The sequence below is a fragment of the Hyla sarda genome, chromosome 3 (assembly GCF_029499605.1).
Source record: "Hyla sarda isolate aHylSar1 chromosome 3, aHylSar1.hap1, whole genome shotgun sequence".
Classification (NCBI taxonomy): Eukaryota; Metazoa; Chordata; class Amphibia; order Anura; family Hylidae; genus Hyla; species Hyla sarda.
The window spans coordinates 69,649,871-69,669,730 of record NC_079191.1 but is presented as its reverse complement, the minus strand read 5'-3'; the positions used below and the strand labels follow the sequence as shown (position 1 = coordinate 69,669,730).

At 39.5% G+C, this 19,860-nt stretch overlaps 1 protein-coding gene across 4 annotated transcripts in view; it reads left to right on the top strand.

Annotated features, from left to right (window-relative positions):
- The window catches only part of APOB (apolipoprotein B), a 195,229-nt gene that overhangs the window by 153,109 nt on the left and 22,260 nt on the right, over positions 1 to 19,860 (top strand). For 3 of the 4 annotated variants that reach the window (XM_056564290.1, XM_056564291.1, XM_056564289.1), the window contains 14 exons: positions 1,316 to 1,597; positions 4,603 to 4,641; positions 6,386 to 6,501; positions 6,710 to 6,855; positions 8,302 to 8,446; positions 9,588 to 9,734; positions 9,831 to 9,955; positions 12,100 to 12,182; positions 13,095 to 13,311; positions 15,170 to 15,397; positions 16,661 to 16,778; positions 16,881 to 17,027; positions 18,353 to 18,564; positions 19,096 to 19,336. In XM_056564290.1, coding sequence (XP_056420265.1) covers positions 1,540 to 1,597; positions 4,603 to 4,641; positions 6,386 to 6,501; positions 6,710 to 6,855; positions 8,302 to 8,446; positions 9,588 to 9,734; positions 9,831 to 9,955; positions 12,100 to 12,182; positions 13,095 to 13,311; positions 15,170 to 15,397; positions 16,661 to 16,778; positions 16,881 to 17,027; positions 18,353 to 18,564; positions 19,096 to 19,336 — 2,022 coding nt within the window. In that variant the 5' untranslated portion in view covers positions 1,316 to 1,539. The remainder of the gene's footprint in view (positions 1 to 1,315; positions 1,598 to 4,602; positions 4,642 to 6,385; positions 6,502 to 6,709; positions 6,856 to 8,301; positions 8,447 to 9,587; positions 9,735 to 9,830; positions 9,956 to 12,099; positions 12,183 to 13,094; positions 13,312 to 15,169; positions 15,398 to 16,660; positions 16,779 to 16,880; positions 17,028 to 18,352; positions 18,565 to 19,095; positions 19,337 to 19,860) is intronic. The other variant, XM_056564292.1, reaches the window with a different exon arrangement.

Genomic DNA, 19,860 nt, shown 5'->3' with positions numbered 1-19,860 from the left:
GAAGACGTGAAACGTTCTTGTGATAACAGCATTCACTCTTTTATTGTTATCTTGCCATACTGGTCTTATATCGGGGGATTGTCACGGCTCAATTTCTTTGTTGTAAAATTTTGAAAGTCCTCTAAGTTGTAACTTGTGGCCTTCATGGATCAGACTTCATTTTCCAGACATCTTTTGACCTGAGAAATTTGGAAGCCAAGTCAACACCTTGACCTCTTTGTCATGTGCTTCAAAACTCTCCTGATGTTGTTTTTGATGAGATTTTAAACCTAGGACTCCAGGTCTGCACTTTCCATAAGTTTTTTTTTTTTTTTTTTACAGCTTGGCCGGATTGATGGTCACCATTGCCATTAGGAAATATACCACTGCCATCAAGGGGTGTATTTGGTCAGCAAAAGTGTTTATGTTGGGACATGTCAAAATAACATCCACATCAATGTCAGGACTTAGATTTTCTAGCAGGGTTTCCTAGACCATCACTCTACCTCCATCGACTTTCCTTCTTTACATAGTGAATCCTGGTGCCATATTTTACCCAAATAAGTGTGATTGACACATACTGCCATTCATATGATGTGAATCTGCCTCATACAAGTTTGTTTTCCTTCCTCTGGATCAACATAGTAGGTTTAAAGGTTAGATTGGATGGATTCCTTTTTTTTTCTTCCAACCTTATGAACTATGTAACTATGATTCATTAAACCTGGCCAACAATTTGTCCACTTCTGATGCTCCCGTTCCCACTGTAGGCACTTTCAGTAGTAGACAGGGGTCAGCATGGTCACTCTGACCATTGTGTGCCTACAAAACCCCTTAGGAAGACAGCTACGATGCCCTGTGTGTTATGATACCTTGCGGTCATAGACAGAAGTAACTTTAAAATAAATAAATAAATAAAACTACATAAGCTCTTCTGTGAGATCAGACCATATGGGCTAGACCTGCACATCTGTGAGCCTTGAGCATCAATAACCATGTTGCCTTCCTTTGGACCACTTTTGATGGGTACTAACCATTGCATACTGGAAACACCCCACAAGACCAGCCATTTTGGAGATACTCCAGCCCAGCCATCTAGCCATCATAATTTGGCCCTAGTCAAAGACCCACTATAGGTGCCCATTTTTCTGCCTGCAAAATGTTACCTTCAATGACTGACTGTTCACATTCTGCTTAATATATAAAATTGTGCTATATATGTGCTATATGCTAAATGCTATATATTCATGAATCAGTTATATATGTATAGGAAAGGCTTATAGGTGTAATACCTGGTGCTGCTGTCTTAATCACTGCTTCACTGCTGTTTTCCCAGCTCTAGGCCCAGGTCATCATACTAATCTCCCAGGCAAAACTTTACCCTTTGGACCTTTTGCAATTTGCACTGAACTCCCAAACACAATAACTCAGCTGGTTTCCCTGCCTATATAAATTCATGTCCAAGGCAAAAGTCTCATTCTCTCCCTGGAACGCAAGAAGAGAAGCCAAAATTGGCATATAAGGGAAATAAGGAGCTCCCGAGAGCTGTCTTAGCTCATCATGGGCACTAGGACGCTCTTGCTCCTTGTGCTGTTCACCAGCAGTTGCATCTTAGCTCGTAAGTAATGGATCCACTCAAGAAAGTATTTATTCTGGGGCAATTATATAGGAAAACGTTTATAGGATCTAAGACTATCTGGAAATCCAATGGATGGATGACTCGTGCTACCGTCTTATAAAATGTTATAGTGGTATAAAAGAAATTAAAATGCAGAAAACAATAGTTTTATATGCTTCTGTACAATAGTTTATTGTCTTTTTGGGTACTTAAAAAGAAAATGCGCTAGTAACAGAATTTTAAAATGTTAGTGTTCATTTTTTATTAATTAATTCTATTTATATTCTGTGATAATACTGTATCTGTTAATTATATGTTGTTTAATTATATAAATAGATTTTATTGAAATGTAGTTACGTTAACTATATATATATATATATACATATGTGTGTGTATATATATATATATATTATAATATACATATATATATATATATATATATATATATATATAAACTTTTATTAAATATTTTATTATTGACCATAGAGCATTATCTTACTTAACCAAAACCGGGAGTGGAACAGACACTAAGAATAATTTTAATGAAAAGATATGCACTTTATTTATGTGTCAGTTCAGTTCCTGGTTGTTTTGATTATAAATACTAAGCAAAATACTATGGGGGATATTTATCAAAGCTGTCTCTGTCCCCCATCAATATAGACCAAACTACGGATGGTTAGGCCGGTCTATTGTGCGCCTAATTTATCAAAAGGCGCACGGCTTGATAAATTCTGTGCACAGACTTCGGGATCTATGGTTTTGATAAATTCAGCACCAATGCATTTTTCAGTCTAAAATAGACTAGAATGCATCATACTATAAAAATCCTCTAAAGCTAAAGTCGCACATATTTAGACTGCGACTTTCTGTGCTACAAATTTAGACCGGAAAAACCTGTCTAAATCCTTTGATAAATCTCCCCCTATGTGTTAACACAGCATAAAGGAACACAGAAGCATGCTGACTTAATATTCTCTTTATTAGAACCATATAAATCAGTGGTCTCCAAACTGTGGCCCTCCAGCTGATACAAAACTACAACTCCCAGGATGTCCGGACAGCCATTGGGCATGCTGAGAGATGTAATTTTGAAACATCTGGAGATCCACAGTTTGGAGACCATTGATATATAGTAATATATTTAAAAATGATAAAAGTTGACGTTTACCCTATCCCAATGACCTGAAACCTTTTTTTGTTTGTTTAAAAACATGGACACTGTTGTTTGCTCAAAAATAACATTTATTTATATAATCTGTATATTATTTTTACTGCTATTTTATATATATATATATATATATATATATATATATATATATATGTATATATATATTTTTATATAAAATATTTACTATATTATTATTTTATTATTTAAAGTTAACTATAGAACACCTATGTGTGAAAATACAAGTATTATTACTAACAGCATTAAAACTGATAGCAATAGATAAATAAATTGTGCATATATATATATATATATATATATATATATATATAAATTACTATATATATATATATATATATATATATATATATATATTTATTTATATGCACTGATCAGATATAACATACAGTATAACATCAGGAAGGGGTTATCCAGGAAAAGGAAAACAGAGCAAATCTTTTTTTTTGGGCAAAAACAGGTTGTGCGTGGTATGACAGAGTGGCTCAATTCACGTAAATGGAACTGAGTTGCAATATCACACATACCTTGAGGACAGGTGTAGTGCAGTTTTTTGAAGCAATCAGCTCTGCTTTTCTAATCCTGGCCGTCATGCCCCCTCCCATAGACTTGCATAGTGGGGGGGTGACATCACACTGGGCGGAGTCGCCACCCGGCTGTTTGTGAGCCGTGCAGCTCAAACAAGTGGGTGGCGAATACAAGATTAAAGGGGTCCCCAGTGGCGGGACCCCCGCGATGAGACATCTTACCCCTATCCTTTGGATAGGGGATAAGATGTCTCAGGGCCGGAGTACCCCTTTAATACCTACCAACAGTGCCCCAAAGAAGGGCATCCAGTGGCAGCTTAATGGGGGCTTTAGGCTAGCCTGTCTGGTCTGATAGCACAGAAGAGCTACCGTAGAGCAAATAGCTAAAAAGCTAAAAGTTACTGCTAATGCTAGGAATGATAGAAAAGTGTACAAACACACAGGGTAGTATATTGTGGGGCTGCATAGAACACAATATTAGATGTGGTTTTAATTTCCGTAATCTCGGTGTTCAGAGAGAGAGAGAGAGAGAGAGAGAGACAGCTTGATAGATAGATGGATAGATACCGTAGATAGATATTATATAGATATATATGATAGATAGATAAACAGAGAGAAAGAGATATTGCAAAGAGATATTGTTTTAATGTCAGTGTTCAGAGAAATAGATAGATAGATAGAGATAAGTATGTTTATGTAAAGAGCATAATAATGTGTCAGTAAGCTGCTGCAAAGGCCATGTATAAATGTATACAAAGCAATTAGTTGTTTTTTTACTTGTCTTCATAGCTTCATGTATATATAGAATCAGAATGTTACTTTTACAAATAGAGCAAATCAGCAGTTCATTAAGGCTGGGATTCCACTTGGTTTTTTTTTCAGCGTTTTATTTTTTTCACTGAAAAAAACGCCAGAAAAAACGCCAGTGCAAAATGTGTTGGGTACCAAAAACAAATGCCAGTGGCTCAACATGCTGCAATTTTGCAAAACCACCAAGGAGCTGAAAAACGCCAAAAAAAGAGGGAAAAAAACGCCAAAAGATTTTTTTTTTTTAGAGAACGCCAAACTGAAAAACATCAAGTGGAAAAATAATTTAGCGATTTCTCCTCGATTTACAGCTAACATATGGCAGCAGCATTTTTCCCCCTAAAAAACAAGTGGAATTCCAGCCTTAGGCTGAGTAAACTTTAGTGTTTCCTTGTAGTAAGACAATATGGCATTTAAGGTGGTTTGGGGTTTTTGTTTTGATTATTATATACAAGCTAAGATATTTTTTTATATTACATTTGCAGAAGAAGATGGGACAGAAAGCCAGAATCCCAGCTGTCCAAGTAAGATGATAATTTAATTATTTTATATATTATTGTACAATAAATTCTGTCCTTGATAGTTAGCTAAATAAAAGCTAAAAAATCATGTTTTGTTAGGGATTAAAAGAGACAAGGTGATTTCCAGTCTTGCGACAGTGTTTCTATCTGCTTTTGGACTGGACTCTGGTACCTAAGTCCTAGTCAGCCTGGTAAACAGCAGGCAGTGAGGTGACTTCATAGCGGCCCTATCTGTGTGAATAATTATTTATTGCAGATAATCTTCCCCGGGATAATGAAATGTGTACTGTGTGTTTAACCTTTGTATTGAAGGCTGGAGGCCATTCCTGCTCCCTGGAAGAGGTACACGTTGTTCTATATAGGACAAAGTGTCAGATAGATCGACTGCTGTGACATCAGTGTAAAGTGAGGGAATATCGCCCTCTAGTGTTCACCAGATATATTACAAGTCAAGAGGAGATTTACATACAGTGCATGTCACTTCCCAATCATAGCTGATTTTCTGGTCACAGTCTGATGAAATTACTAGGGAAGGCTGATCAAGAAGCAGCATGCACAATTCACATCTCGTACAACCTCTAAATGACTTTGATTTCTGTAAATTTTATTTTAAGCCATGCCTGGACACATTTATGTATAGAAAAAAATGTTTTATAATAAAAAAAAAAGTTGAGTATTTCATATTGGCCAGTAATTTTTCCTAAACATGAACTCTGTTTGAGACCATGCATGTCCGTACATTACACAAAAAGCCCAATTATTTTAACCAGAGCTGTGTTTTTTTTTTATCTCTGGGGAGCATTGTAAGGAAATTAACCGCTTGTTGACAGATTTGCCACAAATCAAAGCTGATCACTAAAGAGAACAGCAACAAAATGGCATGTGATCAAGAAAGCTTCCTAACATAATGCAATCAAAGTTGACAACGTACTGTTCAAGTCACCCCCTTCTGTCCAACTTTAAAATAGTGACAATCAATTTGGTTGTCATTGCTGACTCCTTTTAAGAAGTCAACCAGCTTTCCTAAGCTCCTAGGAAAATCTACCTAGTTATTCCATGAATTAGGTTGGACAATGCAACAGTATGACTTGGTAGATTAGGCATTTTGGTACCTGAGAATGTTGATCCCTGCTGGTGGATATTCACCCAGCTATTTCACATGTAGAGAGCACTGAAAAATAACTGAATAGAATATTAAACATTTTTAAAAAAGAGAACAGATCAGACAATAGGTGTAGGCCCGGTCATAAAGTGGTCGTAACCTGCTGCTGACTGGGGGAGGGGCATTAAATCTGCTTCTATTGAGAATTTAATAAAGGTTTGGCATAGGGTAAGGATTGGTTTAGAACAGCTATGAAAAAAGATAAAAGGGGTACTCTGTTGAAATATTTTTTTTCCAAAGGTACTGGTGCCAGAAAGTTATACAGATTTGTAAATTACTTCTATTTAAAAAGCTAGATTTTTTAATACTTATTGGCTGCTGTATGCTCCAGATGAAGTTGTGTAGTTCTTTCCAGTCTGTCCACACTGTTGCTCCTTTGCTGCTGCTCTGGACAGTTCCTAAAAAGGAAAAAGGTGGCAGCAGAGAGCATCGTGTCTCCCCAGAACACACAACAGTACTTGAAGGTTCAAGATTTTTATATAGAAATCATTTATACATTTGTATAACTTTCTAGATACTAATTGAAAGTGATATAGACTTATCCGATGCATTCAACCTTTACATTTGCCCATACGTTTCTTTCAGAAGATGCAATCAAATTCAGACATCTTAGGAAATATACATATAATTATGAGGCCTCTACCACAAGTGGGGTGACCGGAACGGCTGATTCACAGAGTGGATCCAAGTTTAACTGCAAGGTAAATGTATAAGACTGGACTGTATAAGATCTGGACAATACTGCATTCATATATATATATATATATATATATATAAAGGGGATGAGTATTTATCTCAGCGAGAGATTACCACTCATGGTATGACGGAGCTTCATAAGGCCATTTTGCACTCTTTGCACTCTAAGCTGCCACCGTGCATTCTTTTTAAACATTCCAACTTGTTTTATAGGTAGAGCTGGAAGTGCCACAACTATGCAACTTCATTCTGAGGATAAAACAGTGCACCCTGCGAGAGGTGTACGGAGTAAGCTCCGAAGGAAAAGCCCTCTACAAGAAAGCAAAGAATTCGGAAGACTTCTCCAATGCTATGTCCAAGTAAGTGAGATGGATGTTTTAAAGGCATCATCATCGCTATTTTTTTTATATGAAATAAGCATATTGTAGAGCAATTTGATTGAAAAAAGGGGATGCAATAGTTGGAAAATTCTCCTGTTCAAAATAGTTTTGAATCAAGGATTAATATTAAAGGGGTATTCCGGCTTTATACATCTTATCCCCTATTCAAAAGATAGGGGAAAGATGTATGATCGCAAGGGTCCAGCCGCTGGGGTCCCCCGCGATCTCAGTGCAGCCCCCGGCATTCTGCCTCCGAGACAGGGATGTGACGTCACTAGGGGGCATGGCCGTAAGGTCACATCCCCGTCTTGGAGGCAGAATGCCGGGGGGCTGCACCGAGATCGCGGGAGTCCCCAGCGGTGGGAACCCTGCACTCATACATCTTATGCCCTATCCAAAGGATATGTATAAAACACGAAGGAGTCCATCATAAATGTTATATTATGGTAGGCTTCACCTGGTATCATTAAAGAGGTCTACTACAAGGTTTATTTATAGACCATATGTATTTGAACTAGTTTCATACAGCTAAGCAATGCTATATTCTTCTTAAAGGGGTACTCCGCTGCTCAGCGTTTGAAACAAACTGTTCTGAACGCTGGAGCGGGCATCGGGAACTCGTGATGTCATAGCCCCTCATGACGTCACGCCCCACCCCCTCAATGCAAGTCTATGGGAAGGAGCGTGACAATTTGTTCCAAATGCTAACCAGCGGAGTACCCCTTTAAGAATTTTTTCATACCTAATATCGACTCTTTAAAGGGGTATTCCGCCCCTGGCATCGTATCCCCTATCCAAAGGATAGGGGATAAGATGTTAGATAGCCGCGGTCCCACTGCTGGGGACCCCGGGGATCGCCACTGCGGCACCCCGCCATCATTACTGCACAGAGCGAGTTCGCTCTGTGCGTAATGACGGGCGAAACAGGGGCCGGAGCAGCGTGACGTCATGGCTCCGCCCCTCATGACATCATGGCCCGTCCCCTTAATGCAAGTCAATGGCAGGGGGCGTAGCGACCGCCACGCCCCCTTCCCATAGACTTGTATTGACGGGGGCGGGCCGTGACGTCATGAGGGAGCGGAGCCGTGACGTAACGATGCTCCGGCCCCTGTATTGCCCGTCATTACGTGCAGAGCGATCTCGCTCTGCGCAGTAATGATAGCGGGGTGCTGCAGTAGCGATCCCCGCGGTCCCCATCAGCGGGACCCCGGCGATCTGACATCTTATCCCCTTCCTTTGGATAGGGGATAAGATGTCTAGGGGTGGAATACCCCTTTAAGAGCTACATCATTCTGCATATTCAGTCAAGTGCCCAATGTTAAAAACCTAAATGCCCAGGACAAATCTTTTTATTTTTTTTATTTCTATTGTTTAAATGAAACCGTGTTCTTATAATTTATAATATGTACAAATGTCCCTTTATAGGTATGAAGTCAACTTCAGTGTTCAGCTTGGAAAACAGGTCATTTTATATCCTAAAGAGGAGGAACCTGTGAATATTCTGAATATTAAGAGAGGCATTATTTCAGCTCTTCTTGTTCCAGATGAGACACAACAAACCAGTGACATGGTAATAACACCAGATATGCCTTTACAATAGTAGACCCCCAACCTGCAGGCCCTTCAGCTATTGCAAAACTACAACCCCCAGCATGCAGAAAGTTGTGGTTTCACAACAGCTTGAGAGCCATAGTTTGGAGACTATGGGGGGGTATTTATCAAAGGATTTATGTGTTTTTTTTTAAAGTAACTTTGGCGCAATGCTTTGGCGCAGTGTCTTTTTGCACCAAAGTTTGGCGCATCTTCTCCACTGTCATTTTTACAACTTTCTCAAAATCACACGGTCCTGTGTGTGATTTTAACTTTAGTCAGTAATTCATAATTTGCAAGCAATCGAATTTTGGCGCAATTTTGCGCCTTTAGGGTTTTTTTTGGTGCAAATCACAAGAAATTTTGCACATGGAAAACACACTTAGCAATGTCAGAAAATGTAAAGGCAGCAAACTACATTAAAAAATGTTTTGTGAAAGCAGCGACGCCTCCAGCGCTGCTCAATACTATCCTGCGACATAGTTGTTTCTGAGGAACCTTCACCCTCCGTTGAGCCAGGATTGGACATGGCCGCACAGGTTCAGGAAAGGTGAGCACTAAAGCAGTGGTCTCCAACCTGCGGACCTCCAGATGTTGCAAAACTACAACTCCCAGCATGCCCGGACAGCCAACGGCTGTCCGGGCATGCTGGGAGTTGTAGTTTTGCAACATCTGGAGGTCCGCAGGTTGAAGACCACTGCACTAAAGTAACAAAACAAAAAAACTACCCAAGTTGAAAATAAAATCCATTTCACATGGTGGCTATAAACCCCACAAAAGAAAATAACTCATGTCACTTGCTGATATACTGCAGGAGGGACCCCGAAATGGCTGCTCTACAGGGTAAAATACGCGTCCTCTGTGGGGGTAAGTTCTGTGTAAAAGGTGCTGTGAACGGCTGATTTCAACATTTGAGCCAAATTTACTAACAACTTGCACCAAATGATAAATTTGGTGCATGTCCACGAAAACCAAAGTGAAAAAAAAGGGTAAAAAGAAACAGGCAAAATTGATAAATACCCCCCTATTACTTCTGAATGTTGCAGCTCAGCCAAATTCACTTGTATTTATTTATTTATTTATTTTTTTTGCTTTAACTTCTTTTATACTTTTCATCATAGGATACTGTATATGGAAAATGTCGAAGTGAAATCAGTGTAGGAAAGAAAGGAAGTTCTGATGTTACTGTCACCACAAACCTGAAGACTTGCGACCAATTCACACCAGTCAGAGATCACGTCAGTCCTCTTGCCCTCTTTAAAGGACTGGTATGTACATCTGTATAGTAATAGGGAATAACCTACAGTATCTATGACAACAACAGTATTGGTTGTATGTTATCGTTTTATATATTCTTCTCCCAGAACACCCCATTGTCTACACTGATCAGCAGCAGTCAGTCTTGTCAATACGCCCTGGATGCAAAAAGAAGACATTTGGCCGAAGCCTCCTGTGTGGAGACTCATCTCTTCCTTCCCTTCTCCCACAAGTAAGTGTAACCACATCACACGGGGGAGATTTATCATTTTTGTCTTTAGAAGTCATTTATTTTTGCTTTGGTTTTGCTTACATGCAACATATTATTAGACTATCAGAAAAGGATTGATAAATTTGGCACACGTAAGAAAAAAAAAACAATGCATCACTTCAGAACACCACTTCTCTCTGCAACTTTTCTGCACAAAAGGTCACAGTTGCGACTTTTTGTGCGACTTTTCTAAAGTGCTCTTTAGAGATGAGCGAACTTACAGTAAATTCGATTCGTCACAAACTTCTCGCCTCGGCAGTTGATGACTTTTCCTGCATAAATTAGTTCAGTTTTCAGGTGCTCCGGTGGGCTGGAAAAGGTGGATACAGTCCTAGGAGACGCTTTCCTAGGACTGTATCCACCTTTTCCAGCCCACCGGAGCACCTGAAGGCTGAACTAATTTACGCAGGATAAGTCATCAACTGCCGAGCCGAGAAGTTCGTGACGAATCGAATTTACTGTAAGTTCGCTCATCTCTAGTGCTCTTCAAAGACAGTTTTGTAAGCCAGGTCTGGGCTGGTGTAGATTTGAGTTGTCTTCAGCAGAATCCGCTTGCAGAAGCTTCATATTGCCAATGAGATTCCATAGTGCAGTTCAAACAGTGAAAATTCCACGGCAGAAATGTTCATTCTTTTGGCGGAATTCTGTGCGGACTGCATTGCAGTCAATGGAGACGGCGTAGCATAGCGCCTATTGATATCGGTGCCACCTGCTGCACCCAGAATATCAGTGTAAACATTCCAAAGGGTCTAGTAGTTATAAGCAACGATACAGCAATGAAAGCTCCATTTGAAAGGTTTATTCCAGGAAAAAAATTTTTTTTTAGAAATCAATGGCTCCAGAAAGTTAAACAGATTTGTAAATTACTTCTATTAAAAAAATCTTAATCCTTCCAATAATTATCAGCTGCTGAAGTTGAGTTGTTCTTTTCTGTCTGGTAACAGTGCTCTCTGCTGACATCTCTGCTTGTCTCGGGAACTGCACAGAGTAGAAGAGGTTTGTTTCTACTCTGGACAGTTCCTGAGACAGGTGTCATCAGAGAGCACTTAGACAGAAAAGAAGAAATCAACTTCAGCAGCTCATAAGTACTGAAAGGATTTAAAAAAATTAATATAAGTAATTTACAAATCTGTTTAACTTTCTGGAGCCAGTTGACATATAAAAAAAAGTTTTTATCTGGATAACCTTTAATGTTTGCTAGGAGGGTCTACATGTTAACAATTTGCTATGGTGGGGCTTCTTACTTGATAAGGGGTAACAAAGAATATTTAGCAATCTATACATTGTCCCTGATTTACTACTGTAAACCTGACATGCCTTGTTGAGTTGCGAACCAGATTCTGGTGCATTGCGCCGGAAATTCTGTCTGCACCAGAATTTGCGCCAGAATTGAAAAGAAAAAACCCAACCAACTCTCATTTCATCAACTTCTCATTTTACAGAGAAACCCGAAAAGGGAGCATGGTCTTCAGGAAAAGGGGGCGTGGCTACCAAAAAGGGGGTGCATTTTCACAAAAACCCAACATATTTACTAAGGTTTCCACAGAAAATTGGTGGAAAACCCTACAGATCAGAGCATGTGTAAAAAAAGCAAAGTGTAGGGAAAAGTGCAAAATGTAGGGAAACCTTAGTAAATACCGTGGAAAAATACTTGTAGGGAATTAGAAAAGATATAATAAGAAAACTACACAACACTCTTAGTAAATCAGGGCCAATATGTATATGCAGAATCAAATATCACATTTTGCAAATATAAAAAGCGTCCCCAAAAGTACTCAATAGAACAAAACAATTTTCAAAACAGCAGCACGAAAACTTAAATACACAAATATGTAAATAATAAAAATACGTAAATAAATAAACATCCCAACTCACTATGGACAACTGGTACTGTGGGCAGAAAGTTATCAAAACTAGTGCAATGGAGAAGAGAAGCAAATCCTCCATTTTCCTTTGCCTTGGTTTAGCTAAATGTGTCCTGTTGTATTTGTAGGGCACAGTACCTGGACCATACCCACCGATAAGAGTGCAGATAAATATTTGGACATTTATCCTTCTTTTGCATTAGTACCAAGTCTTTATATACTGTTATTTATTTATTCTAGAAATCAGTATGGCATGATGGCAAAAGTGACCCAGAACCTAAAGTTGGAAGACTCCTCAAAGACTAACAGCAGAGAGTTTGCAGGTGGGGATCTGTCAACATGTATTACTGCTAACATTGTAAATCCCGATCTGTCCAGTAGATGGCAACCTACAAAACCACTAGTCTAGTGCAGTGGTCTCCGAACTTTAAAGGGGTTCTCCACTGGAAAACATTTTTTTTTTTTTTTTTTAAATCAACTGGTGCCAGATAGTTTGTAAACTACTTCTATATAAAAATCTTAATCCTTCCAGTACTTATCAGCTGCTGTATGCTACAGAGGAAGTTCTTTTCTTTTTGAATTTCCTTTCTGTCTGAGCACAGTGCTCTCTGCTGACACCTCTGTCCATTTTAGGAACTGTCCAGAGCAGGAGAGATTTGCTACTACTCTGGGCAGTTCCTGACATGGACAGAGGTGTCAGCTTAAAGCACTGTGGTAAGACAGAAAGGAAATTCAAAAAGAAAAGAACTTCCTGTGCATCATGCAGCAACTGATAACTTCCGGAAGGATTAAGGTGAAGTGATTTACAAATCTGTATAACTTTCTGGTACCTGTTTATTTAAAAAAAATATGTTTTCTAGTGGAGTACCCCTTTAAACCTCCAACTGTTGCAAAACTACAACTCCCAGCATGCTGGGAGTTGTAGTTTTGCAACATCTGGAGATCCATAGTTTAGAGACCACTGGTCTAGAGCAACAGTCTGGAACCTGTGGCTTGCTGGTTGTTTTAAACAACAACTCCCAGCATGCCCAGGCATAGATTCGAGAACAGTGGTCTAGAGGTATTTTGTGTTCATATCTTTGTACTATGTACTCTATATTCCTCTTATTGGAGACAATTTTGGTTTGGCTAATGCATGATAGTTTTCTTCCTTTGGACAAAGAGCTAATCTGCATACAGGATTGTATACTTGGATAAGTGACAGAATCACTTACATGTCCCTGTATTCTTTATAGATTCACCATTTACAAAAGGCCTGGCCCTCGAGGCTGCTGAGTCTCCTTCTACTAGTGAAGAAGCTGTCTTGGATAACCTAATGGAGCTGCAGAAAGTATCAACATCTGAAATAAATCAGCAGAGAGCAAACACCTTCCACAAGCTTGTTGCAGCACTGAGGACCCTCAATAATGACACCCTGGGTCCCCTTGTCCCAAGACTGATGCAGTTATCAAGGTACTTTACAGGGATCATTTGGATGTAAGAATCCCTTGTCTAATAAAGTTAAACAGATTTGTAAATGACTTCTATTTAAAAAAAATCTTTACCCTTACAGTATTTATTAGCAGCTGTATGCTACAGAGGAAACTCTTTTCTTTTTGAATTTCTTTTTTGTCTTGTCCACAGTGCTCTCTGCTGACACCTGATGCCCGTATCAGGAACTGTCCAGAGCAAGAGAAAATCCCCATAGCAAACCTATGCTGCTCTGGACAGTTCCTGACACGGACAGAGGTGTCAGCAGAGAGCACTGTGGTCAGACAGAAAAGAAATCCAAAATGAAAAGAATTTCCTCTGTAGTATACAGCTGCTAATAAGTACTGAAAGGATTGAGATTTTTTAATAGAAGTCATTTACAAATCTGTTTAACTTCTTTAACAAGTCCTTTAAAGGAGTACCCCTATAAGTTCTACGGGAATTCCACTGCCTCATTCACACAGAGGAATTCCACATTCTTAAGGCGTGTCTTTATATTTTTGTGGAATTGCGGCAGAATCCCATTGAATTCAGTGATGCTCAGAATTACGTTGAAATTTTGGTGCAAATTTTGTGTTCTCAGAATACAGAATTATGCCGAAATCCAATCCCCATTGACTTCAATAGGAATCCTCTGCAGAATTCTGCTAAATATAAGACTTACATTTTTGTGGAAAAATGGCCTCCACGGAAATTCCGCAATCTGAATGGGACTGCGGAATCCTATTGAAACCAATAGGCATTAAATTACAGCGCAATTTCTGGCAAAATTCTCCCACAGAATTCACAGAACATAGCCTGAGGCTATATTCACGGGGCAGAATTTCCACACATCCGCACCAATTCCGGGTACACATTTATTTGGGTGGTCTCTGGCTTGTGCGGAATCGGTGCAGATTTCGTGCTGAGTCTGCATGCAAAAATTCTAAAGTGTGAATGGGAGTGCTTAATCTCATGGAAGTCTATTGGGCTTTAATTTGATGCAAAATCCGCATGCAGAATCCAATGCGGAAATTCTGCGGTGTGAATATAGCCTTTAAAGGGAATCTATCATCTCTATATCATCGTCAGAGCTGCAGACAAGGGCAGATATTTATCTCCTAGGTCAGTGGTCTTCAACCTGCGGACCTCCAGATGTTGCAAAACTACAACTCCCAGCATGCCCGGACAGCCAACGGCTGTCCGGGCATGCTGGGAGTTGTAGTTTTGCAACATCTGGAGGTCCGCAGGTTGAAGACCACTGTCCTAGGTGATGGCTGTTTTCAACAGTACCAGTACAGCACCTAGCTATTTATTGTTCTTTTCTAGACAGTCCATATCTGGAGCAATAGTTTCTGATCCTGGACATTGCAACTAGAGATGAGCGAACTTACAGTAAATTCGATTTGTCACGAACTTCTCGGCTCGGCAGTTGGTGACTTTTCCTGCATAAATTAGTTCAGCTTTTAGGTGCTCCAGTGGGCTGGAAAAGGTGGATACAGTCCTAGGAGACTCTTTCCTAGGAATGTATCCACCTTTTCCTGCCCACCGGAGAACCTGAAGTCTGAACTAATTTACACAGGATAAGTCATCAACTGCCGAGCCGAGAAGTTTGTGACAAATCGAATTTACTGTAAATTCGCTCATCTCTAATTGCAACAGATCTTTGTACAGCATTAGTGAAGTTCCAGTTATGACCATTAGATGTCAGCATTGCATTACACTCTATTGGAGGAAACTGATGCTGAGTAAATATTATTACCTTAAAAGTGTATTAAAGTATCAAAAGTATTGTTTGAATGTCATTAAGATTATATTGTATTAAAATAATAATATATTTTTTTGTGTGTGTTATTTCCAGCCCTATCACACTTCAAGCCCTGACCCAGTGCGGGACTCCCGAATGTTTCGGAGCTATTCTTCAGGTGCTGCGCACCAGTGATGTGTCCCCTATACTGAGAGATCCCATCATATACGCAATAGGACTTTTCCCGAGACCGTGTACCAAGCGCTTACGAGAGATTCTGAACATGGCCCAGTATACTCAAAGCAGAGCTTCATTTTATGCCTTAGGCCACGCTGTCAACAAGTAAGTTTTCTTTAGGGAAAAAAAAGTTATATTTAAATTAAATTATTGCTGTATATTATATAATGTCTACCATATGTCCCATCAGGAAAACCTCTATTTATATGATTTAAAGGGGTCGTCTGTGATGAGATAATCCCTTTAAAATCAGATGATAGTATGTACAGTATATTGGAAGTTCTTATAAGATGAACTGCAACAGTGACATCTAGTGGTCACAAAAGATGTGTATATAATAATATACACTCCAGTAATATACAGGAGCACGCAGCTTTCACTAGTCAATAGTAGTCACTACTAGAGATGAGCGAACTTACAGTAAATTCGATTCGTCACGAACTTCTCGGCTCGGCAGTTGATTACTTATCCTGCATAAATGAGTTCAGCTTTCAGGTGCTCCGGTGGGCTGGAAAAGGTGGATACAGTCCTAGGAAAGAGTCTCCTAGGACTGTATCCACCTTTTCCAGCCCACGGGAGCACCTGAAAACTGAACTAATTTATGCAGGATAGGAAATCAACTGCCGAGCCGAGAAGTTCGTGACAAATCGAATTTACTGTAAGTTCGCTCATCTCTAGTCACTACTTTCCAGATGGTGACACACCAGATTATTCACCTATCTACATTGCTGTAGAAAAAAAAAACATCACTTTAATGTAATGTAATGATTAATGTAATGACTTAGATGCTATAGATTTTAATGGTGATGGCCATGCACACCTCTCCATTCAGTCTTTTTCTGGATGTGTCACCACAGTCCATGTTGCAAAACAAGGGTCATGAGTAGAGATGAGCGAACTTACAGTAAATTCGATTCGTCACGAACTTCTCGGCTCGGCAGTTGATGACTTTTCCTGCATAAATTAGTTCAGCTTTCAGGTGCTCCGGTGGGCTGGAAAAGGTGGATACAGTCCTAGGAGACTCTTTCCTAGGACTGTATCCACCTTTTCCAGCCCACTGGAGCACCGGAAAGCTAAACTAATTTATGCAGGATAAGTCATCAACTGCCGAGCCGAGAAGTTTGTGACAAATCGAATTTACTGTAAATTCGCTCATCTCTAGTCATGAGATCCCTCTTTCACCCAACCAGGTCTGGGATCTCAACACATCAGCGGTTTGTGACGTATCCTCTGGATATGTTATGAATGTCTGTAGTTATAATACCCTTTTAACTCCCAGCCAGATGTGTTTAATCATTATTATAAAGGATAATATTCATTCGGAATTGGTGTCACTATCTAATCCTTCCTATTTCTTATTGTTATCAGCTTCTATGAATATGAAAACATTATCACTCCTGAGTTAAGGGATGTTGCCGATTACATGTCATCTCTCATCGACAATGAATGTACTGGAGACCAAGAAAAAACCTTCTTAACTCTTAAGGTATTTAATGCAAAAAATGTTTTTATTAAATCATAATAATATATATGCTTTGTATTTTTGGAGAGCCATGTCTTATATTTATATATTTTTTTTCCTCTTTAGGCCATTGGAATTATGGGGAATGTTTTGGAAGAAGTCAATCCACAGATCAAGTCCTCTGTTCTGAGATGTGTCAGGAGTCAGGCGCCATCATTCGATGTGCAGAAGGCAGCTATCCAGGCCCTGCGCAAAATGTCTGTCTCAGACGATGTAAGTCACTTCCATGAATGATATACAGTAGCCAATAATGAGTCATACAAATATAAAATGTGTTGGCAGATAATAACCAGTATCTAGTTTGCTAATTCTATATACTATGAATAATCCCTGGCCCTATCTTATATGAAGGATAGCCTTATACCTATCTCTATCTTATATGAAGGATAGCCTTATGCTTATCCCATACTTGCTTAAACTCCTTCACTGTATTTGCAGTGACCACTTCTGCAGGAAGGCTATTCCATGCATCCACTACTCTCTCAGTAAAGAAATACTTCCTGATATTACTGCATAAACCTTTCCCCTCTAATATATAACTTTGTCCTTTTGTGGTAGATTTACTTCTTTTAAATCTCCTCCTTTACCGTGTTGATTCCCTTTATGTTTATAAACGTTTCTATCATATCCCCTCTGTCTTGTCTTTCTTTCAAGCTATACATGTTAAGGTCCTTTAACCTATAAGAATAAGAATCTATAAGAATTAATTTTTTTCATGGTGTCTCAAATTTCTGAATTTTTAAAGCACTGTTTAAAGCACTGGCAGAGAGTTCAACAGTCTCACTGCTCTTACAGTAAAGAACCCCTGTCTGTTCTGGTGTAGAAACCTTCTTTCCTCTAAACGTAGAGGACGCCCCCTTGTTATAGATACAGTCCTGGGTATAAATAGATCATGGGAGAGATCTCTGTACTGTCCCCTAATATATTTATACATAGTTATTAGGTCGCCCGTAAGTCTTTTTTTTCCTCAATTTTAACAATCTTTCTGTTTACTGTAGTCCTCTTATAACACTTATGACTCTGGTTTCCTGTGTTTAAACGTTAAAGGAGAAGTCCAGTACAGGAAAACTTATCCCCTAAGTTTCAGATCACGGGGGGGTCCCAGCAGTCGGATTTCCGGCCAGATAGCATATGTCAACCACCGCACCAAGCGGTGGCCAACACTCCCCCTCAATACAGCGCTATGGAAGAGCCGGAGATTGCCGAAGGCAGCGCTCCGGCTCTCCCATAGAGTTGTATTGAGGTGGCGTGTCAGCTGCCGCTTTGTGCAGTGGTTGACATGCCCCCTCCCGCAGAGTTCCGGGGCCTCGTACAGGAGATCGCGGGGGGTCCCAGCAGTTGGACCCCCCTCGATCTGAAACTTATCCCCTATCCTTAGGATAAGGGATAAGTTTTCCTGTACTAGAGAACTCCTTTAAAGTTCATCTTCGATAACATCAGTTATACAATAGACATCAGTCGTGTATATGGTAAAAACATTTAACAAATTCTCTCAGCTAAGTTTCTTTTATTCTGAATGTTCCTTTTTTTTATCACAGGTTCGAAGTACGCTCGTCCAAGTCTTCCAGGATGGAAACTCTCCAGTTCAGAAGAGGCTGGCAGCCTACCTGGTCCTGATGAAGAACCCTTCACAATCTGACCTTCGTAAGATTGTTCGCACCCTCAATAAGGATGATAACGAGCAAGTGAAGAACTTTGTTGCCTCTCACATTGTTAACATCCAGAAATCCCAGGCACCAGAAATGCAGGAGTAAGTGTAGCAGATGAGTGAAATATGTCATTGTAATGTATTAAATAAGTTTTTATTTTTAGGTTTAAAATTGTTAATGTTTCATATTATATTATTATAGGGTTGCAAAACTAAATGATGTTGCAAAACTAAAACTCACAGCACGCCCGGACAGCCAACAGCCATTGATTGCACAGCATGCTGGGAGTTGTAGTTTTGCGACATCTAAAGGTCCATAGTTTCGAGACCACTGTTATAGGGGCTGGAACTGATACAAAGTTGCAGTCTCCACTAGGGGAAGCTAAATGAAGACAGATGTATATTGCTTCTATGTAAATTCCTTTGCAGAAAGTTTGCCCCTAGTGGTGGTTGCAAGTATTGTATGTCAAATAACTATATGTATGAAGTTAGAAGCAGGGGGTTTGGAGTTCTTATTATCAAGACAGAGTACCAGCCCCCTATGAAGGTATTGACATAAAATACATTTTGGACCAACTGTAGACATTGTTTCTGCTATCTATGTCATCTGTCATTTATCTATTTGGTTTACAGGCTAAAAGGCAAAGTAGAAGAGACTCTCAAGTCAAATGGTGTTCCCACCATTGTCAACGACTTCACAAAATTGTCTAAGAATTACCAATTTTCCAAGAATGTGGATGTTCCTGGATTGGGAGAGAATTTAGGGGCCAAAGTGGAAGGAAACATCATTTACGACTATACCGGCTACATGCCAAGAGAGGTCATGTTTGAGACAACCCTGAATGTGTTTGGAGAGTCTGTGGATCTGTTTGAGGTAAGGAGACTCACTGTATATAAGCAGCGGAGCTGGATTATGTAGAAAACACAACCTTTGGTACCACATTTGCATCCACAGATGGAGATGTAGCTGACAAACAACTCATGCTGGCTAATGGAACACAGGCTTGGGAACACTGTTTTAGATTAGAGAATGTTAAATGGTGGCCTAAGACCTCTGAAATATTGTACTGTCACTAATAGTGCAGAAACCATGAAAACCCTACTTTACAATGTAAATCTTTTGGAGATGAAAATACTTTTCATGATGTCAGTAGATCAAACATATAATGATATCATAGCCTATGAGATGACCATCCAAGACTGCAGTGTCCAGCCATACATACATAATCCTAACCTAAATATTCTGACTGATCAAACATGCAGTCCTGTTTACATTTTATGTTAAAAGCATTAGGGACCTGCTACACACAGTTGGCTGTGACATGGCAGCTGGGCTTGCACATTATGATTATTTTCATACATGTGTGTGCAAGATACAGTACCAGTCATGAGGTCCAG